This window comes from Pygocentrus nattereri, chromosome 21, assembly GCF_015220715.1.
Source record: "Pygocentrus nattereri isolate fPygNat1 chromosome 21, fPygNat1.pri, whole genome shotgun sequence".
Taxonomy (NCBI): Eukaryota; Metazoa; Chordata; class Actinopteri; order Characiformes; family Serrasalmidae; genus Pygocentrus; species Pygocentrus nattereri.
In genome coordinates, this window is record NC_051231.1 from 15,675,599 (window position 1) to 15,700,509 (window position 24,911).

Consider the following 24,911-nt stretch of genomic DNA (forward strand, 5'->3'; position numbering starts at 1 on the left):
TCAAACGTTTCCTGCAAGTCTTCACCAGGTTTGCACACACTGTAGCTCATATTTTGGCCCATTCCTCCATGCAGATCTCTAGAGCAGTGATGTTTTGGGGCTGTCACTGGGCAACATGGACCTTCAACTCCCTCCACAAGTTTTCTATGGGGTTGAGGTCTGGAGACTGGCTAGGCCACTCCAGGACCTTGAAATGCTTGTTACGGAGCCACTCCTTCATTGCCCGAGCAGTGTGTTTGGGATCATTGTCATGCTGGAAGACCCAGCCACGTTCCATCTTCAATGTTCTCACTGATGGAAGGAGACCGAGTGTGGCTATACACCAAGGACTTTCGTCAACTTGGGGAAAGTAGGAAGCTGTAGCCCAAATATATTGGGCCATTCAGGATCTTGAAAAGAATCAATGACGTAACGTATAGTCTTGACTTACCTCCCCGTTATCATGTTTCTAGGTATTTTCATGTGACTCTTTTAAAACCTGTTGTTGCAAGGCCTCTGGACGAGGTTACACCAGGGGACACATCTCCTCCACCTGAGGAAATAGATTGGGCGCCCATTTATGCTGTCTGACAGTTGCTGGACTCTAGGAGGCGTGGAGGACAATTGCAATACCTGGTGGACTGGGAGAGATACGGACTGGAGGAGCAGAGTTGGGTGTCTGCTAAGGATGTTCTGGATCCCAGCCCGGTGGCAAATTTTCATAGTCGACCCCCGAATAAGCTGGGGGTGTTTGGGTTACTGTCACGTCTGAAACGAACTTCCCAGAATTTCCCAGAATCACATGGGAAAACAGTCAGCAGACACTTCCTACTTCCTCAAGACACTCACTTGGACTTGATCTCCCAGAATACTTTAGGAGATCAGCTGACTCTGGATTCTCCCCCACACATTCCATATTTGTGTTGATCATATGATGCTATTAGTTAGTATTTAAGCCTTTCATGGCAACGACTGAGCGTTCTTCTGATTGCCTTCCCGTATATGACCTGTGCTTTGTTTTTCTGTGCTTTGTTTTTGGATTTCCCCATTGGATTTGTTTGCTCTGGAGATTCTGCCTTTGTGTTCTGACCTTCATGCGTGTATCAAGATGACAACATTGCACTGCCCCTTTGTTTTGTTTGCATCTGCTACTCCCTTTCAGTATTTTGACCTTTCTGCCTGTTTCTGGATTTCGATTTTGGATGTGGATGTCAACATTCAAACTTATGCTTCTTTTAATGCCCACAAGCATCTGAATTCTGTGACACCATTACACAAATATATAAAACTACAGGTATTTACTATTATAGGTTTATCCTATTGTAGGTTTTTATTATCAGACTAATAATATTGCAGATTTATACTGCTGCTAATTATATTCCAAATTCTGTTTCCTCACTGAGCTGTGCAGTTTCTCAGTCTGAGCTCTGACCTCAATTCATTTATTAATTATATATTAAACTGTGAATATTTATATCAGAAGAGCAGATCTGTTTTTTCCTCCAGACACACTTCCACATTACCAAGATTAACATAAAGAGACTTAGCTCAGGCTAATGCTGACATGAAAAACAATCACAAGACAGAGATGAACTGTACAGAGATATTATTACAACTGCACAAAGAAGAAACATGATGGGAATCTGTTATGTAATTTAACATGAATACATGCACTTGAAAAACAATACATAATCTCAGTAAATAAACTCTAACATGCTCCATTCTCTTTAATTATTTCTCGCTGTAAAGGCAGAGCTGATCTAACTAGAGCAGAAGGTGTAGCAGATCCACTTGGCACACATTCAGAGTGTTAAATAAATATATAAATGAGTACAGAGAGACATTATTGCTGGTCAGATCATTAATATCACATCAACGAAGCTCAATAACACAATCAGCTCTTTATTCAGCAGCATGTACACACTGAATCATCACTGATTAAAACGAACTCTCGAATAATTAGCTTTAAAACTACTGATTGTTAGTCATTATATAAATATTCAAACTTGATTATAAAGCATTTATTAAACATTCAGCAGAAATAAATGAACACGGTGTTATTGTAAAGGTCAGTATTTTAACCCATGGTGTGGATGAAGGTCCTGTGCACCTCCCTGTAAGCGTTACGCAGCAGAACATATGGAAAACAGCTCTCTAGAACGTCCTGACTTAAAAACGGTGACTCCTCCACGATCTGAAACAGAACCGACTCATAATCATAATCGAAACACAATAAAACAGATTCATATTAACCAGAATCACTGAACTGAAATTAAAGGAACGTCCCTCAAATAAATAATGTTGCTAAAAGTTAATAAATGCTATTTAACATCACACTAGGTTCCATTATTCTTAAAAGATGTCACAAATGAAAAAATAATCAAGTATTACTACTTTTGCACCTCAATAGAAAAGCAGGTTTTACAATCATGGGCAGGTTTGTGGATAAATCAGAAAAATGTGTTAAATCATGTTTACCATGTCCAGGAGAAGATAAACAGAATCTCTGTTCTTTACTTCCACTTTATCCACGTTCTGCCCCAACTGCAGCAGAGTGGACGACGCCACCTGTTAAGAGCAGGGACTATTATTATTATTATTATTATTATTATAGTTGTTACTATTATTATTATGAATCAACTGCATCATGAATCATTCTACATCAATCTTAATGAAGATTAGACACAAATGATTTCTAAAAACTAAAATGTAAACTGCTCTCAGATCAGCTGACCTGCAGAAACTCTCTGAGATGCTGCTCGATGCTTTTGTTCTGTACAGTAAACATGGCGGCTGATAGATGGTTTATTGCAGTGGCCAGACAGTGGACGTTATTTTGGTGACCTGACAAAAGAGGAAAGAGTTTAATCTCCTGAAACAAGTCAAATCTTCTTGCAGATCTGATCCAGGATGTTCAACAGTTTAATAAAAGTGACTGTCTGACAATTCAGGTACTGAAAACAGTTCATAAACTGCAGTAACCAATAGAAGTTTTGACAGATTTCTTGCTGCGAGAATCGTGAGGAGAAACTGAGACCACCACTGCACCCCGCCCACTGAGGTACCTCCGTGTTCTCGGCTGTAGAACGTGGCGGGATCCACAGCTAAGGTAGGCAGAGATACAGCGATGTAGACCAGCAGCAGGCAGGAGATCTTATATTCCTCCTCAGTGGATGAATTATCTGTGAATCAAAGTTTACACATAATGAACGAGATTTCAGATCCTGAAACAGCAGAGCAGTAAATATAATCACAGACAGTACATGTAAGCATAGACTCACCTGTGCGCAGGTTAGCAATCGCTGTGACCAGAGCAGGATCAATATTACAGTGCAAACCAGCTGCAGACGCCAGCTCATAAACACTGATCGCAACCTGGAACATAAAATAGCAACTACAGTAAATTACAGCAACTTGAATTATTAAAACGTCTATAGTTAAAGAAATTTGCTAAATATCAGAAAGTAATATATTCAACAACATTGTCAATCAATAACTGCAGGTTTATAGTGTTATAAAGCGCTATAGCGTATAGTCTTACTGATGTTACAGTGAACAAAATAAAATGTAAAATGCAAACTATAACTAACCCGAGATAAAGCCAAATAAACAGGAAAAACATGATCAAAAGTCACAGACACATTATTAACATAATGACAGAAACACTGAAGAGAACACGGTTCCTCATTTCATTATTTGTGACCTACACACACACACACACACACCTATATATAAATACCATTTAAACAACATTAAAGTTTGTGTAAAATTTTCATGCTTATGTTCTTAGTGGAGTTTCTCACCTTGATGTCTGAGTCCATTGCCATGAAGTTCCTAAGGGATTCAATGGGTCCCATTAGGAAGGGGCAGTGCTTCTGCATGACCTGCAGGAGGAAATGTCCAGAACAGCTCAGTCAGTAGCGTTCGGTCATTCAGACGCTCTCACGCTGAATAGTAATGACTCTACATCGCTAAACAAAGTGTAAACACACTTTACATTACAGTCCATCGCTTCTCCTGGCCATTTTGTCAGAAACTATACCGGTATAATCGGTCAGCGGAAAGATGACAGATGGATATAATTTTTACTTAAAGTTTAAATTCTAAACCAACTTTACTAACTGACATGACCACCAGTTCTCAACTGTTACACGATTCAAAGCTTTAAATAATATTCATATTGATTGGGTTTATATTAAACAGCCAGAAGCTCTATCAACACATCTTCAATTTACATTTAACTAAATATCTATTAAATTCACATACATTTTATTGCAACCCCATCACCAGCCTTAACCCCAACAATAAAGCTAATCCTAACTCTGGTCTTAATCCTAACTCTAACTGTAACACTGTAAAAATACCAAAGTTCATAAACAATTTGTTAATAATAGATAATCTATAACAGGTATCAAAATAAAATGGAATTAAATATTGTACATATTAAAAAAGACAATTCTTCAAGGGTTCTTTACCGAAAGACAATGATTCCATGTAGAGCCATGAGTACTTCACCCTAAGGGTTCTGTGAGTGTACACTGTTCTATATAAAACCATTTTCTTTACCAAAGAACACCTGAAGAACCGTCAGCGCAGGAGAAATACTTCGTATTTTTGGTTTTTCAGGTTCATTTATTTTTTAGATGACTAATATTCATATGCTGTGTTGTAATCTGTTACCTCTTCCAGAGCTTCTAGGGTCATAGTCCGAAAAGACAAGATCACCCCAATGATGGTCATTCTCTTCAGCACGCTCTCACAGCCTTAAACAGAGATGTTTAAAAGAGACAGATGTACCAGTCTGAAGCTGTAGGGGGCAGTACAGCACATTCAAATGACACTGATTGTTCTCCACCCTGAGAGCATTTGGACCCTGTTCAGGTGAGTGAGGGGCTCAAACACAACTAGCGTTTGGCTTTTGAAGTCCTGAAGATCTGGGTTCAGAACTTCTGTTACAGATTTCAGATTTCTGAGTTTTAACCTCAGAACACCTGTTTTAACTCTTCAGCTGAGATGCACAACCAGATGTGTTAATATAAATATTAATCCCCACAGTTCTGTTTCTCTGCAGGACCTGTTTGATGGAGGTCTGAAATTCCTCTGAAAAGCTTCTCACTGATGACAGTTACCTGTCAGTCTCTTCTGAAGGCTGCTCATCATCTCAGGCTTATCAAAATTAGCCTTCATCTGCACCAGAACATCCATATTCTCAAAGACAAGTTTCTGAAAGAGGTATTTAAAAGAGGTCAAATCAAACTGTACTGACACCACTCATATATATGTATATATATATATATATATATATAAAAATCATTATTAATTAATATTCTATACATTTTGTTTATTCAAATATTAACACTTCTCAGCAAATAAACACATACTACATAAATAGATTTTGAAAATGTATCTTGGGTGCCTAAGACTTTCGCACAGTACTGTATATATATATGAGAATCTAATAAAATGGATGACTAAGATGACATGTGATCTAGATAAGCTAGACAGAGCTCAGAGATCAACAGGCTCGGCAGGCTGGGAACTCTTACTGCTGCACAGCAACAACTCATTTGTTGTGGAACCTCTTTTTGTTAGTATTAAAGCATCTTCAGCGAAATTCAGGGCTTCTATTATTTATTTTGTTGCTTACATTTTAGAAAAACTGTTGTTGAAAGCAACAGAACACTTGAAGCTAAGTGTTATTCATGACAAAATCACAGCCATGGCACTGTTCATGATAACACACAACAGAGCAGTGTTCCATTGCTTAAATATAATATAATATAATATAATATAATATAATATAATATAATATAATATAATATATGTGTACAGTAAGTACATTGGTAATGTGTCTGTAATGTAAACTGTAAAACTTTCAATAATGGATGATGAAGTAGAGAATGAAAATCACAGATTTGGAATAGTGGAATGAAACTGTTTCCTGTTTACCTTCAACTCTCCAACCTGAGAGGTTATGTGCCACATTAGGTTCTCACCAAGAAACTTGAGCCCATATGGTCCGATCAGCTCAGCCAGAGCTCGCAGCTCTACATCCACACACACACACCAGAGTAAGAGTTTAAACTTTGCTCATTTAAAACATTAATATGAATTATAAACAGACAGGACAGAATCCTTAGCTCTTTAAATAATCAACTTCAGATCCCAGAATGTGATGCTCCTCCTCTTGCTAATCACTGAAATCTATATATTATCTTCACTGAGTGATCATTCAAGTTTTACTTGTTTATTTTTTATGTTAACCTCAGTAGATAAATTAAAATAATATTTGCCATATTTAAGTGTGTCCCTGTAGAAGTGAAACTTATTTTCACTTAGAAAATCATTAATACTGAATTTGACCAGGGGCACTCACTCTTTTGCATGCAGTTGTCTGTGCTGCATTTCAGCGTCAATACTGAGTCTATTATTACATTTGAATGGGTTTATTGATAATCAGATGAATCCATGTGAAGTGATTCAAGGTTTATTTTACCACAGATATCTGAGAATTGTTCTGCTTTAAAGTTCTGCTCGTTCTCCACATTCTGATTGATAAAGCAGTGCATGGTGGGGCAGTGAGCGATGAGGCTGCTACTGGCCTGACGCAACAAACCCTCTAGATACCTGCAGAGCAGAGAGAACCGGAAGTGTTACCACCACTTAATAAACATTACATGACACAGCGGACACTAAAAATATGGTTACACTAAAAATAGGGTCTGACCAGTTTGTGTAGAGCGTAGTGATGGTCTGCACTCCCTGCGAGTCCAGCGGCTGTGTTTGCTGCAGCAGGACGCTCCTCAATAATCGGGGAATGTCCACGTTGATGTAGCGGCTGAGTGTGTTCAGGCTGGTGATGTAGGCATGGATTCCAGACAGGAGCTCTGAGGGTCGCAAGATGTCCTGAGTGTTTGGGTTATAATTAGCCATTCGCACAAAAATCCTGCGAACAAACATCAATCAGAGCATAAATACCTTCATACACAGACATATAAACACATACACTGACCATAACATTCACTATATGGCCATAAGTATGTGGACACCTGATCATTACACCTATATAAGCATGTTGGACATCCCATTCTAAAGCCATAGGCATTTAGAGTTGCAGTTGTAACAGCTTCCACTCCTCTGGGAAGCTTTCTAGAAAATTTTGAGTGTATCTGTTGGGTCAGAAAATTTGTGTTCATTCAGTCAAAAAAGCATTTGTGAGGTCAGACACTGATGTTGGACAATAGAGCCTGGCTCACAATCAGTGTTCCAGTTCATCCCAAAGGTGTTCAGTGGGGTTGAGTTCAGGGCTCTGGGCAGACCACTGGAGTTCCTCCACACCAAACTGATCAAACGTCTTTAATTAGCTCACTTTGTGCACAGGAGCTCAGTCATGCTTGAGCAGGAGAGGATCTTTCCCATACTGCTGACACAAAGCTGAAAGCAGATAATTGCTGTGCTGTAGCATTAACATCATTGTTTACTGGAACTAAGGACCCAAACCCTGAAAATCAGCCCCAGCCCATTGTCCCCCTTCCACCAAACTTTACTGTTGGCACTATGCATTCCGGTAAGTAAGCGTTCTCCTGACATCTACTAAACCCAGATTCATCAATCAACTCATTTCATGAAGCTCTTGTTTACCAGTTCTTGTGCTGATGTTGCTTCCAGAGGCAGCCTGAAGCTCTGTAGTGATTGATATAACAGAAGATTTTTACATTCAGCACTCAGCGGTTCTGCTCCGTGAGTTTGGGTGGTCTTCTGCTTTGTGGCTGAGCTGAGATTTCATGGCTATGTACTTCATGTTATACTATGGTTTTAACAATGGATGTGGCTGAAACTCAAGTGTACCTCAAAACATGACAAAAAATGTGAATTCACTGCACAGCAAAAATGTAATTGTGACAAATAAATTAATCTTACATGTAAATACACTAAATGACAAAGTTTGTAGACACCTGCTCATCCAATGTTTCTTCCAAAATCAAGAATATTAAAAAGGAGTTTGTCCCTCTTTGCTGTAGTAACAGCCTCTACTCTTCTAGGAAGGCTTTACACTAGATGTTGAACATTGCTATGAGGACTTGATTGAGCATTAGTGAGTCAGGTACTGATGTTGGATGGTCAGTTCTCATCTCAAAGGTAGCTTAGCATTGGGCATGGAGACCTTAGGCTCATGTGCAGAGCATCTCATTCTGTTGGTCAGTGCTTTTCTATGGAGATTATACAAGCTGTATCAGCAGTGGGTGACCTTTCTGGTGTTATACAGAACCATCTACAGCTCATTCTCCATCAATCTGAAGAACCATTTCACCATACAAAGAACCATTTAATCATGCAAAGGGTTTTTTGAGTGTTCATAGTTCTAAACAGAGCCATTTTCTTTACTATTAAACCTTTAAAGAATTGTTTTAAGTAGTGTACAGTGTGATATTACAGTGTCTGTTAAAGTTCATTCTTACTTGCTGAGTCGGTGTTCTAGCTGTGAGATCAGGAACTCGGAGGGAACGATGATGTGTTTGAAGACTGTAAAATCGGAGCACATACTGTATGAAGTGCAGAGCTCAGTGAGTGTCAGATGCATCTTATCCATACTGAGAAAACAGAAAACAATCCCTCATCATCAGAAAACCATCCTTCATTATCTGCAATTCTTTACAAGGTAAACTGTGATTTCTGCTGGACTCACTTCGTGACCACAGCTCGGTCCTTCCTGTGGCTCTCAGTTCCGGGTTTCTCTTTCGGCACTTCTCCTTTTTTAGGAACTGGCTTCTTCAGCTTTTTGTTGCGGGCTGCGCTGATGGTTTCAGCACAATGTTTCGGCAACAACTACGAGACAGAAAGAACATAGTAATATATAAATAATTTGTAATATGTAACTGTTTGTAGTAATGAGTCTCAGTAGTTTCATTAACACAGCAGTAAAACGGAGTAAGTCTGCAGACAAATTCAACTCATTAAACAGAACCTGAACTCTTTCACTGAATCACTCAACGTCTCTGCTATCTGACCGCTGACAGTGAGAACCTGTTCAATTTCAAATTAAAGGCCTCTGTATTTTATTCTCTGATCTTCCTGTATATAAAGTGAAGAAAGTTGTACTCCATCTGTCCTGTTTGGGGGTCTATGTGGAGCTGAGAGGTCCCTGAAACCCGCTGATGTTATTGTACCTGTTCATGAAGGTTACTCTGCTCTGCTGAGATCTCTAGAACCACTGAGCACAAGTGCTCAGCAATCTCTTCCAGAAACTTCACACACAACTTCAGGGACTGTTTCTCCATCAGCACCATCTACACAGACATACACACACACACACACAAAACACACACACACACACACACACACACATTATTTAAAACCATTCTTCTGTTAAAGGGCTGAAATACTTTTTCAATTATATTTTATTTATCTTCTAAAATCCATTTATAATGTTTGTGTGGTTTTATTCACCAAAACAACCATAGCATAATTTCTCTTTATCCCTCACAGTTAAACAGGCAGTTTCTGTTCCTGTGCTGTGTGTAGGATGAATGTGAGGGGCCAAAGTACTGTAGGCTGAAGGGGTGGGGCCAAAGCGCTGTAGGCGGAACGGGCGGGGCTAAACAGTGCTGGTTTTTAATTCAGCCTCCTGTGACGTTAAACTGTGAGGAACAGCAATAATGTTCCGCAGTCAAATTGACCCGATGCATGTTTAACCATCCAAACGTAGATTAAACTTCTTTAGCTCAATTAATAACAACTTAACTAACATTTAGTGTAATCAAGTTTTTCAGCTATTACAGATTATGATTAATTTAGAATACTTTGCTCATTTTTGACTAATAAATAACCGCCCAGCTGTTTTTTTTTTGTACACTGGCAAAACTTGTCATTCAATACCTTTGTTTAATTCATTCTTATATAGACCTTTTCAACATTTTTTACATATTTTCTGTCAATCTGTCATCATTTTCTGATTAATAAAAAAAAACCATCTTGTGTTCCAGGTCAAACTGACCCTTTCAATTCAACTAGCCCTAAATGAGCCATAAGTCCAGCAGAAAAGGTCTCATAATCCAAAAAATTGGACTGGGTCGATTTGACCTGTAACATAACAGATTTCACAGATAGTTCAGTTTTCGGTGATGTGGCCCATTAAAGGCTACATACATTCAGGAAATGCAGGATGGCGTGACTTCCACTTTGTACATATTTACTTCTTCATTCGATATTTTCAGCCTTTCTTTCTGTATATTTATCTTTCATACAATATTCTCTCTGACTGAGGTCAAATTAAATGATAATGTAATATAAGGGCTCACACACCTTTCCATTAATGAGTGACTTATAAATTGATCAGTTGCTTGTTAAACTGTTTGTTTAATAATAATGATAGATAACAGTGAATAATGATGGTGGTGTTATTTGTTTAGTGGGAGTCATCCTTTAATATGTGGATGAACGTTGCATCCTGTTTTGGGAGAAATCTCAGCGTCTTTCATCTCCCAAAACAGTTTGGAATCATCTCCAATGTTCTTCTAACAGCAGAGCTGCTCACTACTGACCTCTTCTGGACACATGTGGTGAGTGCTCTGGCTGAAGCGAGCACAGACCATTGGGAAGGCCATCAGATAACGCTGCATGGAGGAATCTTCACTGCTCTGAGAGAACATCTTCTCAAACACGCGCGGGTAAAAACTGAAAGTTGAAACAAACTCAAAGTCAGTATGAAGTCAGACTCTGACCTGCGACATCACAGCGAATCTGAAGTGATTTCCAGCGAGAGCTGTGATGTTTGTGCAGCTCTGAAACTCAAACCCACCACAGAATGGAGAGCTCAGCCGTCTCTTGGAGAAGCTCCTCCATGCTGTCCATCATCTTGGTGTGGAACTGAGTCATGTTCATGATCCTGGCGAGGTCGGGAAAGTCCTTCAGAGCCAGAGTAGCTTTACCTACAGAGGTGTACGCCTAAGGACACACAGCAATGTCACGCTTCACCACACTGAGAGAGATCACAGCTACATGATTCATCATTACAGAGATACATTTCACCACAATGTGTTTCTTGAGTAGATACAGTCCACTTCACTAACACTGACCGACTGCATATGTCATTTCAGAAAGAACAACTCAGTTCTATTAACTGCATTTAGTGCAGTGAGCCCTGCTGGGGCTTTTTAGTCTGTTCCAACTAATCAACACTCAAAGAAGGTAAGTATCAAGATGAAGTTTGTGTATATCGAAAATGTCTTAAAGGTATCATGATATTCTATATTTGCCATATCAATTACATAAATATGTTCAACAGAATATAACGTTTATATCACTACCTGCAATCTTAACCAGTCCAGTCTGAGAGCCCTCAGATCAAACTCCTCACCACTGTCCACTGTTAAAAAACAATAATGACTGAATTTAATATATATAAATATATATTACCATTTTAGACCATAGCAATCATTCTGTTCCAGCTTCTATGGAAATGAGGTTTGTATATCTCACGCTGTTTGAGTGTCAGTGCAGACAGAGCTGAGACGAAAGAGGTCATGAGCACTGATTCCTCTTCAGGACAGACGTAGATGCTCTGATAAAACAGAGGAAAAAAATGTTAGACATGAAGAATGTTTCTTTTCTTCCTCTGTATTATCACCATTTTAATCACTGTGAATCACTTTACTATAAGATACTGGACTGACGAACATTTCCAGTCTAGAAAACTACCCGGATCTGTTCCAGAGCATCACACTGAGATAAGCACTTGAGAAGGCAGATTGATGTAGAATGATATAGAATGACATACATGTACTCGTATGGTGTCATTGTGTAAAAGTACATCAAACTGAGGTAAGTCATGAGATAATAGAGTGATGTAGAGAGATGAAGAGTGATATAACGATTTACAGTGATACAGAGTGATCTAGAGATCAGAGTTTACCCTCATCTAACGCTCTGAATTCAGTTCATGAAAGGCTTAATAAGCAAATTAGCTGATGAGCTGAATCAGGTATGTTGAATGAGGCAGTTAAATGTCTGATGAGTTTTGCCCTGTGAGGACTGGAGCCTGATTCATGATCTAGAGTGATCTAGAGTGATCTAGAGTGGTAGAAAGTGACAGTGTTATATATATGTACCTGTATGGTGTCGTTGAGTATGAGAGCATCAAACTGAGACAAGTACTGGAGGTGGTAGCGCTGAAGAATGTAGTTGTATCGATTCAGTAGAGCTCTCAGTCTCTCCATGTAGAACAGAAGCTCCGCCATGTGCCTGCACAGTTTACATTTTCACATCCTATTTGTTATTTTTGCTAATAAAAAGACAACTTTTTACACTCTATTTACACTCTGTTATAAGCGTGTTTATTAACATGATATTCACACACATCATACACATAATCTTAACCGCTTATCCTTCTGGGTTATGGTACGGTGCTGAAGCTGACCCCAGCTGTCATTGGGCAGAAGGCAGGATACACCCTGGACAGGTCGCCAGTCCATCGCAGGGCAGATAGACAGACAGACATACACACTCTCACACACACTCACACCTAGTAGGTATTTAGCATGCCCAGTTGGCCTGACTGCATGACTATATATTTATACAGTTCTGCGTAAAAAAGACTTTAGAAAATAAACAGCTGAGCTGCTTTTTGTTCAGGTTTACTGTAAACGTACGAGTCTGAATAATCTTCCGGGGTTTTGGTTTTGGGGATGTTCTCCGAGTGACGCACAAGCCAGAGCACTTCATCACGAGAGAACGACAAGGCCATGAAAACAAACAATGCCTTCATGAAAGGAAGAAGAGAAGAAGAGAGAACTTTAATTTCACAAACAGCACTTCCTCAACTTTTCACCTCAACACAATCAAACAGATTTAAAGATGAGACCTTCGGGCCGAGCAGAGCTGGTTCATCCTCTAAAACTTTAGTGAGCTCTTTTAGCGCATTCCTCAGGAAGAGGCGTTTCTCTCTGTGCACTCCACCACTGCAGCGTTCACAGCAGAACAGAGATTCAGTTTTAAGCACAAACTCATTAACAGTGCTAGATTTAAATTCTGAATGCAAGTGAAGCTCACCAGTTTATGATGGTGTGTTCTTTACACTCTTTAATGTCAGCAATGCGTTTATTGTACCTAAAAGAACAGAACATAGAACAAAGAATACAGACACATTACATTTAATGTAAAAAAAATGTAAACAGTGTATTGGAAAAAATAAGTTATGTAAAAATGTAAGTGTTATGAAGGTCATAATGTTATTAATAGAGTCAAAAGTTTATGAATGCAATTACAACTTTAAAACTGAGAACTTGATAAAAAAAAAAATGAATCACTGAAAGTTCAAATGTTCAAATCAGTTTAGGGAGTAGTTTGTGATATGAATGATAAACAGAGAATCTGCTGGTCATTATAAAGCTGTGTTTATCAGCTTTTCCATATGGGGCGTTGTTAGCACACAAATCAATGAAAGAGAGGAAATCCACACCGGTAGGATCTCACTAATTTACGCATGATTTCAACAACAAATGTCATGTATATGAAGTAAAATTAAATGTTTGATGTTATAAATTGTGTGCAGATTAAGTAAAAAGTAAAACTCACTGACATGCTGGTGTATATTAGCATTACTGTAGCGGTGAAGCTCAGGCAAATGTATTCATTTATTTTTTAAAACAAGCCTACCTAGTATTGTTTTGTTTATAAATTTGTAAAAAAAAAAAAAAAAAAAAAAAAAAAAAATATATATATATATATATATATATATATATATATTTATGAACTGTACTCTTGTTACCCTTTCATTCCGTCAAAGTGCTCCTCCGAGAGTTTGTGTATGTTAAGGACCTCGTCTCTGGTCAGTGTGATGTACAGTCCACTGCGCAGAGCCATTTTCCACAGTTCCTGAGATGCAGTGTTTGTGTTCAGACTGTTGTGGCACAGCAGGAACCCCACTGTCAATCACAGAATACAGTTTTACAGTAAAACACGGTTCTGCAGGAACACAGAGTGTTAGAGCTTCACAGAATGTTCTATAGTCACACTGGACCTACGTTATGAATGTTTACCTCAGAATCAAAAATCATATCAAATTTGAAAATATGTGTATCATTAAAGCTTGTAAATAATTTGCTTCTATCCGTTTTATCAGACTGTAAAACTACATACATACACACACACACGCATATTGTGTGCGTGTGTATATATATATATATATATATATATATATATATATATATATATATATATATATATATATAAACTATGCACTGGACAAAAGCAGCAATGTGTCAATATGTGTATTCTATACAATGAAAAGGGAAGCGAAACTGAACTTTAGCTGCAGCAAACATGCAGAATAGACTCAGAATTCGTTCTGTAACCAAACCAGAAATACACATATACAGTATACAGTTCTCACAAAAATCACAATAAAAATTACAGGATGGGTGTATTAATATACATGAGACACTCACAGATGATCCAGCGCTCCATCACCTCTATCGGCAAATATTCACACGCCATCTGTAAGAACACAAAGATCTCTCAAGTAGAACCACAGTCAGTGTTCAAATTGAGAGAATTGAAAGAAACTGTTAAAACAATCAAATGTGATGCTTGGAGGGTCGCAGACATTGATAAACTCATTTTATTAACCATTAATTACACATTAATGCATTTCTACTCATGTAATAGTGTTCAGATCTTCAAAAACTTTAGAGTTATGAAATCAAATCTGACAGTAAAGTCATTTGATACGAAATTCTCACTGAACACTGATAACACAGTTAACTGAGATCAATAAGCAATAATATTACAATAAACACACATTACAATAATGTACCAGAAGGGATTTTATGTGCCAGTCTGTTGATTCATTTACTGTCCTCTCCTTGAAGAAATTCAGTACTAATTACAGTTATTATTAACACCTGCATGAATCAATACTTCATTATGTTAAATGATCTGCTGCTTATAGAGCTTAATAAACCCTCGTGAAGCTAGAGGAGAAATCTGGAGCCAAACTTTGATCTTTTAACCAACTCCCGAGATATCAAACAGTTTCTTTCAAAATAGGAAATTCTTGTTATTTTTACATATTTATGTTTATTTGTATTTATTCTAATGTTAGTGTTTTACTGGCAAAAACTCACTTAGTGCCCAGATAAAAGGTTTAAGCAAGCACTGAGGTGTGTCAAGGTGTGTCTGTACAGCAGATATTATTAACAGTATGTAAATTTGATGGTGTGATCTTTATGATAATGATGCCGACCGTGTCACAGGAGGCAGGGCTAAGCAGATTGGTCGGAGTGCCGAGGAGGCTGAGGAGCTGAACGCTTCGCCACTGCTCTGCTGGGAGGTTCCTGCGAGGATAAACCTGCTGCAGCGAGAGCAGAGCCTCCGTCACCGCCTGAAAATCAGGAGGACAGAAAGGAGAGAAGAACACATGCAATCAGAAAGTCTCATGTTTGTCTTTACTGAACAAAAGATGCAGTAAAAATGTCACTGAAGAGTCTGTCACTCCGTAAATCTATCATTAAACACCAAACTTACACTTGTGTAATAACATTTCAGTTTATCCCTCACTGATTGCTCCTCTGCCCATGTTTGACTTCAGCTGTAAAACTTTATATTCTGATTAAAATCTTGACTATTGGCTGATACCAATATAAATCTGATATTCAGATCTGATCTTGAGTATCGGCTGATACAGATCTAACACTTCTTCTTTAAAATGATCTGTTTTTAAATTGAGCTCTTCAAATGATGAAGACTCACTCTTTTATTCACTCTTATTTCTGATCATATTGACTCCCAATTGTGATCCTCATCAGTACTGAACTTTACATTACATTACCGGCATTTGGCTGACGCTCTTATCCAGAGTGACTTACAATTTGATCATTTTACACAAATGGCCTAACTGTATGTCTTTTGGACTGTGGGAGGAAACCCACGCAGACACGGAGAGAACATGCAAACTCCACACAGAGAGGACCCCGGTCGCCCGGCCGGGGAATCGAACCCAGGCCCTCCTTGCTGTGAGACGACAGTGCTAACCACCACGCCACCGTCATATCGTACTTTAACACATTATTAATATTCAATGTTCTCGTTGACAGTTTTTCAGTGTTTGTTGTTGTTTTGAACTGTTTGTTTGTTTACCTTGGTATGAGGGCCAAACTCTTCAGTAAGCTTTTTTAAAGGATGTTCGTACTCGACGATCATCTGTCCAAGTCGGGGGTACGAGGGGTCACTGCACAGTGAACATAAACAATGAGAAATTGAAAATGAGTGATTGGAATAAGGTCTGAAAGAAACATAATATAATAAGATTTTGTACCAAAGATCCACATGAACAAAAACATCTTACATAAACACATTCATAACATTTTACACAAATGCTTCATAACGTCTCATTTAAGTACTTTTTAACATCTTACACTAGCATATAATATCTTGCACAAACACATTCATAACTTCTGACACAACGCTTCATAACATCCCTCACAAACTCCTTAATAACAACTTACACAAACGCCTTCATAACATATCGCAAAAACCCTTCACATGATTTTGCACTAACAAATTCATAACACCTTACACAAATTCATAACAATGTACACAAACACCTCATGCACATTCATAACCTCTTACGCAAACCCTTCATAGCATCCTACACAATTTCATAGCATCTTCCACAAACACATTCACACCCTTACACAACGCCTTGATAACATGTTCCACAGATTAATAACATCTTACACGTTCATTACATGTTACACAAACCCTTCACGGCATCTTACACAAGCTCTTCATAATTTTATATTATCTTTTATTTAATAATGATATACAGTGATTGAACTTAATATATATTGATATACAGTGATTTTTCAGATTTTCAGATTTTTCCATTCTTGGTAGTATTTACTTAAATAAATATCATCTGCATGATCCGCATTTCAGTCAGGTAAACACAGTTTATCAGTCACACCCAAAGGTAAAGAGCTTAAATCAGGTCATTAAATCAGAAAGACAGACTTCTACTCAGAATAACATAGTGTGGGCTGACTTTTATTTTGAAAAATATATTATTAAGATTAATCAAATATTTAAATTTTATGTGCAACCCCATTTCCAAAAGTTTCCAAGTTGGGACGCTGTGCAAAATGTAAATAAAAACAAATTGCAATGATGTGCAAATCATTTAAACACTGTATTTAATTGAAAACAGTACAAAGGCAACATATCAAATGTTGAAACAGAGAAATTGTTTTCTTTTTTGAAAAATATTTGCACATTTTGAATTTGATGCCAACAACACATTCCAAAAAAGTTGGGAGGGGGCAATGAAAGGCTGGTAAAGTTGTGTGACGCTAAAAAAAACACCTGGTGGTTGATTGGCAACAGGTCAGTAACATGACTGGGTATAAAAGAGCATTTCAGAGAGGCAGAGTCTTTCAGAAGCAAAGATGGGAAGGGGTGCATCACTCTGTGAAAGACTGCACAAACAAATAGTGCAACAATTCAAGAAAAATGTTTCTCAACATAAAATAGCAAAGAACTTCTGCTTTTCATCATCTACAGTATATAATATCATTAAAAGATTCAGAGAATCTGGAGAAATCTGTGTATGTAATGGACAAGGCTGAAAACCAGTATTTGCTGGCTGTGATCTTTGGGTCCTCAAGCAGCACTGCATTAAAACCAGACATGATTCTGTAGTGGAAATCAATGCATGGGCACAGAAGCACTTCTGAAAACCACTGTCTGTGAAAACAGTTCATCACTGCACCAGCTTGTTATCAGTGCACAGTTCTAAAGCCAGTATTCATGATGGTTTAGGGGGACATTAGTGCACATGGTGTGGATGACCATGCACATCTGTGAAGGCACCATTAATGCTGAACAATATATACATGTTTTGGCAACATATGCTGCCTTTCAGATGATGTCTTTTTCAGGGAAGGCCTTGATTATTTCAGCAACACTATGCCAAACCACATTCTGCATGTATTACAGCAGCATTGCTCTGTATTAAAAGAGTCTGGGTGCTTAACTGACCTGCCTCCAGTCCAGACCACTGAAAACATATGGTGCATTATGAAATGAACAATATGATACATGAGCCCCTGGACTGAGCAGCTGAAATCCTTTACCAAACAAGAACAGGAAAAGATTTCACTTTCAGAACTACAGCAGCATCTCCTCAGTCCCCAAACTCTAACAGAGTGCTGTTTAAAGAAGAGGTGATGAAGCACAGTGGTAAACAGACGCCCATCCCAACTTTTTTGGAACATGTTGTTGGCATCAAATTCAAAATGGGCAAATATTAAAAATATGATGTACATGCTTTGCACATCATTGTATCCTGTTTTTACTTACATTCTCCACAGCATCCCAACTTTTTTGGAAATGGGGTTGAAAACATTTTTATGTAAAATAATAAACACTAGAATTATAAAGGCATGATATAAAATCTCTGAGTAAAATGGAATTGTAACTCATTCATATTGTGTAACCATAGATATTAAATTAATGTTGAGCTATACGTTCATGAATATCTTATTAATTATGTAAGATGTTATGAATGATTTAAAACACTCCAACAACAGTTTAGTTGATACAATAACAACAGAATAAAACAGTAAACAGACCAGTAAACAGTTCCAATCAAGTATTATTGTACTCATACTGGACACAATTAACTTTCAGCAAACTGAAAAAATGTTTAAAAAGCAGAGATTTCCATGTTTTAAATGCTGAAATGTTCATGTTTACCTGCATCCATTGGAGAACTCATGTGCACAGTTATACATTCCCACTATAGCTTTTTTATCATCAATGCGGGACAGCATTAATATGACGGAGGCATAAGTGGTGATCAGGTCCAAGTAGTTCTTAGTGAAGTCAAAATTCACAACCTGGAACAGTTCATTTATAAACCGATTATCCATAATTAGCCAAATGAATAAAAGATCATTTCATGACAACAGCAGTTTTTTTAGATTTGTGAACTTACAATGTTAAAGTAACACTGGCAGGCGTCTATGGTGTTGAGCAACTCATAAACATGGTCCTAAAATAAAGAATGCATGGAATTTAATTTCTGATTTGATATCTTGAGCTGAACATGCTTTTAACTATCAAATCAAGAAAAGAACAAAAATATTAACAATGTGCTTTAATCTGATGTGGAATTTTCAAGAATTAAACAAAATGACCCCCAAAATAATAAATATTCTTACTCTGAACTCCATCACATCAACAAAGGAATCGTAGAAGCTGCTCAGAACTTCCAGAACTGCAGATTTCTGTTTCTGAATGAGGCTCAGTTGCTGCTGCATTTCCAGTTACAGAATAAAAAAAAAACTTTTATTAACAATTAAAGATATTACAATCCATAGAAAATGAAACGTTTAGTGTAAGAAACTCTTACGCTGCCGCCTCTGAAGTCAATGTTGGGGAATTTTCTGTTGATGTATTTCACAGCACTTTCCATCGATTTTTCAGTCAGAAACGATGGCCTTCGATTGGGATCTGCATAAGCCTGAAATCAAACAATTACCAATAATTACATGTCTGAAACTAACCACCAATAATCATGTGTCAGAAATCAAGTGTCAATAATCACACATGCAGAATCAATCACCAGTAATCACGTCTGAAATTAATCATCAATAATCACCAATTAATCATCTGGAATCACCAATGACCACATGTCTGAAATTAATCAATAATAATTACAGTCTAAAATAATCAATAATCATTCATCTGAAATCAATCACCAATAATCACACATCTGAAATCATTCACCTATAATCAAACATCTCACACAACCACTAATAATCATAGTCTAAAAGAAATCACTAATAATCATACATCTATATTCATCAATAATGACCAATCTAAAATCAATCGGCAATAATCACGTCTGAAATCAGTGACCAATGACCACTCGTTTAAAATCTATAAACAAATCACATCTGAAAGCAATCACCACGTCACTCACCTGAAATCACCAATAATCATGCATCTGAAATCAACTGACAACTGGCATCTAAAATCAATTGACAATAGCCACTTGTCTAAAATGAATCACTAGTAATCTCACATCTGAAAGCCATCACCAATAATCAAATGATTGAAATCAATCACCAATCCTCACATATCTAAAAACAATCCATAATAATCAAAGCCTGAAATCACCAATGATCACATTATTTGTGCTCTACTTATGGATTTAAAAGTTTTTTTGTGATGAAGTCAAATTTTAAATAAGCAGGAAGGTTTTTTTCTTCATGACGTCTCCAGTGTTCAGTTTCAGCGTAAAGTGCATTCTGGGTTAAGAGAGTGGTTTTATTACAACATTCAAATACAGAAACAGAAGAATCCAAATTAAAACCAAAAAAAATCAATTAAAACTACTCAGCATAAATGTTTACTCAACACTGATAACAGATTTATGCCAATGTTTTTTTTATGTATCATGTTTATATGACCAAACAAGCTTTATTTGACAAATGAGTGTGTACTCTGCAGAAAATACTAAACAGTAGTTAGCTCTGTGCTAATGCTAAACACAACAAGCTCTGATATTGTTTATCTGCCGCAATTTTCACACGACAGAAACATCAGCTTGTTTAGAACTGATCTATAAATCAGACACAAATCAGACCCCCTTTTACTGCATTCAGTCTTTTTCTCCCGTTTAACACTCGGACTCTTTACTCTCTGACTGAGCCCTTTTTGTGATGTTCATTATAAAAACCATTTTGTAAATGAATTTTACATTTACAGGATTTAGCAGATGCTCTTATCCAGAGTGACTTACAATTCGATTATTTTACACAGGTAGGCCAAGGTGGCGTTAGGACTCTTGCCCAAGGACTCTTATTGGTATAGTGTAGGGTGCTTGCGCTGGTGGGGATTGAACCCCAGTCTGCAGTGTGTTGACCACTACACTATACCAACCATTTAGGATTCTGACCTTTAGGATTCTGCTGTGTAAATAATGATGGGGAGCGTGATGAACACTCCCATCTGTTACTGTGACAGTATGCAAATCTGAGACGTAGTGACTGTAGCAGTTCTAATAATGATGATCAGTCCTGACGCTAATGCCGAATATATCAGTTTTTGAATGTTCATTAAGAAAAGATGAAATAATTGATCATGAGAGGAAAATTCTAATGATTATGGTCACTTTCTGAGCCTGATTACACGGTTTCTACACAGGACACAATGAAGAATGACAGTTACTGAGTTACAGAGCCGCTGAGCAGGTATTATTTAGTTGGTGGATCATTCTCAGCACTGCAGTAAGACTGACGTGACGCTTGTGCAAGTGGATCAGATACAGCAGTGCTTCTGGAGTTTTTAAACACTGATGGTCCTGACCTTTAAGGAACAGCATGGGTGCACAACTCTGGTCCTGGAGGGCTGGTTTTCAGCACAGTTTGGAGGTTTCCCTACTTAAACACACCCACTAAACCTGCCAATTAACACAAACACAAATCAGGTGTGTCTTAATAGGCAAATCACCAAATTGTTCTGGACACAGACCCTCTAGTACCGGAGTCATGCACCCCTGGACTACAGTCGACTGTAGAACTACAACGTGAAACTATATGGTCAGTGGAGCTGATAAGACGGACAATGAGTGCAGATATGAGAGGGCAGATGTAAGTGGCCGGTCAATGTGGGTACTACTATGTGTTCCTCAATATCAGTTCAGTTTGAGAGTCCAGTTTACGGTCTCAGTAGTTTCTCCTGCTGTGATTATAAACATCAGAATTAAATGTTCTACCAGTGACATCACAGATGGAAGTATCATCAGCATCATCATCAGCTGCTCCTCTAAAACACTTTGAATAATGAATTTTTATTTCTCACGTCTTTTTTTCTATGAAGTCCACATTTCTCAGCATTTTAATCCAGATGTCACTGCTGGATCATAAGATGCAAAAACTACAGCTCTAAAATCTTGTATTATTTTTAATAATCTTGTTTGAACTCGGTTCGGTTTTCACACGACAGAAACATCAGCTTGTTTAGAACTGATCTATAAATCAGACACAAATCAGACCCCCTTTTACTGCATTCAGTCTTTTTCTCCCGTTTAACACTCGGACTCTTTACTCTCTGACTGAGCCCTTTTTGTGATGTTCATTATAAAAACCATTTTGTAAATGAATTTTACATTTACAGGATTTAGCAGACGCTCTTATCCAGAGTGACTTACAATTCGATTATTTTACACAGGTAGGCCAAGGTGGCGTTAGGACTCTTGCCCAAGGACTCTTATTGGGATAGTGTAGGGTGCTTGCGCTGGTGGGGGATTGAACCCCAGTCTGCAGTTCTGCAGTTTAAATCTATAAATCTGTAAAACGTCCCAAAGTGAAATCATATTTTACTGGAACAGGTTTGATGACCGAAGCCGAGTATGAAGTTGAGTCGAATTTTACTGATTAGTAAATTAAACTTTTCATTTTTAAAATATGTGACAAATTCAGGAACAGAACCTCAGATTGTAAAGCTGCTTTTAAAGCTTTTAGAACTGAGACACTTTTCACACAAACGTCTGGAACCCAGAACAGCTTCAGATGAAGACGTCTCTGTTCTCACTACTGTGACTGATGACAGCTTAGTTTCCTGTTTGAACTTCCTCTTTAATCCTCCACTTCGAAACTAAACACACCCAACACGACAAAACAAACCTCAATGTTCTTAAATACACTTAAAAAACAAGAAAAATAAGAACAAATTTTTAATACTAACCTAAACAACCTGCAAACACCCAGAAAAACCATTGTCGAGAACTTTTCTGCATGAAGTAGTGCTGAGTAACTGAAGTGCTTATCAGTTAAAACATTGTTTCAAAACTGAAATTTTTTTTAACCTTGAACGCTGAAAGCGTGAACATGAAAAATGTGTAAATACCAGTACACAAACTCCAATACAATGTACAGTAACACCAGCACCTGCACCGTTCAGACCTAAAGAGAACATGTTTTCAGAAACGGGTTCCTCACCTTCTTAATATGATTCATCCTGATGAGAACCCCCTGACCACGGTCATTCAGAACCAGGAGCTTCTCGGCCAGTTTCTGCTGGTAGGCCATGGCTACGTCCGAGCTGAAGAACCTCAAGGACTCCAACACTTGCTCACACAGGAAGTCTCAAAGACACCAGAACCCTTTCGTGGGCGGAGCTTATCATGAGAGGAGCTGCAAAAACTGATTCCAGAACAGAATCTTAAATCTTTTTATACCATGATAAGCTCAGATGTTGGACTGGACCTTCACAGCAGCTCAAACAAAACTCTGCTGCTGGTTTTTAAAGCTCCAAATGGCCTTAAAGCTCCTGAACGTCTTCTTTATACTGATCTGCAAACACCTTCCGTAAAATACAGAAAACATGGACTCTTATTCTGCTTCTAAACTGTAGAGCTCAGCTCACCTTTTATAAGATCGTCAAGCTCAGGAATGTTTATTGAAACATCTGAAGACGCAGCACTGAAATTTAGAGCTCACTCATTATAGATTTTAATTTTTGCTTATTTTGAATCAGACTTTTATCTTGGTTTCTGGCGTTTATTGTTTAATTCACTATTTCAAAGGTGAAATTTTCACTACACAGTCAAATGTATCAGGTCATCTACAGGAGCTTTCATGATTCCAGGCATTAGCACAGAGTTGAACTCCCTTTGCAGCTATAACAGCTTCCACTCTTCTGGGAAGCTTTCTAGAAGAATTTGGACCGTGTCTGTGGGAATTAAAATGGATCTAAGCTGGACTGAGGGCTGTCAATCACTACTCATTGAAATATCAGGCCACACCCACACAGGCTAGTTTTCTAAACTTCACTTTTTTTTATCTTTTTTATTCAAACTTTGTTGAGTGTTTAATGTTAGCATAACTTCTCTTAATATTATTCATTTCAATCATTTAAAATATTTTTCACTCTGTTCTTGAGAAAATACAAACCCGTTATCAAAAAAGTTGGGACGCTGTGAAAAATAAAGAAAAATAAAATGCAATTGTGTGCAAATCATTTAAACCCTATATTTCATTCACAATGCTTCAAAGACAACATACCAAAATGTTGAAACTAATAAATTATCATTTTTTAAAAAAAAATACATGCCTATTTTGAATGATGCCAGCAACATGTTCCAAAAAAGTTGGGGCGAGGGCAAAAAAGGCTGGTAAAGTTGTAATGCTTAAAACACCTGGTGGTTAATTGACAACAGGTCAATAACTGGGTATAAAATGGGCATCCCAGAGAGGCTGAGCCTTTAAGGAGTAACAAGGAGGAGTTCACCACTATGTGAAAGATTGCACAGTCAAATTCAACAATTCAAGAATAATGAATGTCAACTTGAAATAGCAAAGAACGTCTGCATTTCATCCTCTAAGATACATAACATTTAAAAAAATTCAGATAATCTGGAAAACACTTTAAACTCTTTTTGGAAATCATGGACAGTGTCCACTGTGTCCCCAAGGCTAAATACCATTTAGGCAACATCTTTTTCAGGAAAGGCCTTGCTTGTTTCACTGGTCTACTGTTCCCAAATGCTTACAGAGTGCTGCTAAAAGAAGACGCATGAAACACAGTGGTGAACATGCCCCCAGCCAAATTTTTTGGAATGCATTATTGGCATCAAATTTTCAACAGGTATACATTTTTTCAAAATACATAGTTGTCTTTGTACTACTTTCAATAAAATATAGGGTTTAAATTATTTGATTACTGAATTTTGTTTTTAATTTACATTTTGCACAGCATCCCAACTTCTGGGGGGTTGAAATCAAGTCTTGTGTTCTGTAGTTTTCCATTAAAATGTATTAAGATTAGTCCAGTTTCCATGATTCATTCAGATTCTTGATGTCATCATACATCAGAGCTGATTGGCTATTACTACTTCTTATTCAGACCTTTAAATTAAGATGAACATA

General features: G+C 37.6%; 1 protein-coding gene across 1 annotated transcript; it reads right to left on the minus strand.

The window, feature by feature from the left end:
• Nucleotides 1–1,568: 1,568 nt before the first annotated feature.
• On the minus strand, nt 1,569–23,140 carry nckap1l (NCK associated protein 1 like). Its single transcript, XM_017692814.2, has 31 exons — nt 22,983–23,140; nt 19,388–19,498; nt 19,197–19,289; nt 18,971–19,027; nt 18,730–18,872; nt 16,114–16,204; nt 15,221–15,358; nt 14,424–14,472; nt 13,745–13,901; nt 13,027–13,083; nt 12,839–12,935; nt 12,627–12,736; nt 12,087–12,219; nt 11,458–11,539; nt 11,286–11,344; nt 10,778–10,923; nt 10,521–10,653; nt 9,147–9,266; nt 8,666–8,805; nt 8,439–8,570; nt 6,707–6,925; nt 6,476–6,606; nt 5,929–6,026; nt 5,109–5,202; nt 4,660–4,742; nt 3,783–3,863; nt 3,261–3,354; nt 3,045–3,161; nt 2,714–2,823; nt 2,458–2,547; nt 1,569–2,173 (listed from the first exon to the last, which is right to left on the minus strand). Exons 1-31 carry the CDS (start codon nt 23,070–23,072, stop codon nt 2,057–2,059), a joined length of 3,372 nt encoding a protein of 1,123 aa, XP_017548303.1. The 5' UTR covers nt 23,073–23,140; the 3' UTR covers nt 1,569–2,056.
• Between the last annotated feature and the right edge of the window lie 1,771 nt (nt 23,141–24,911).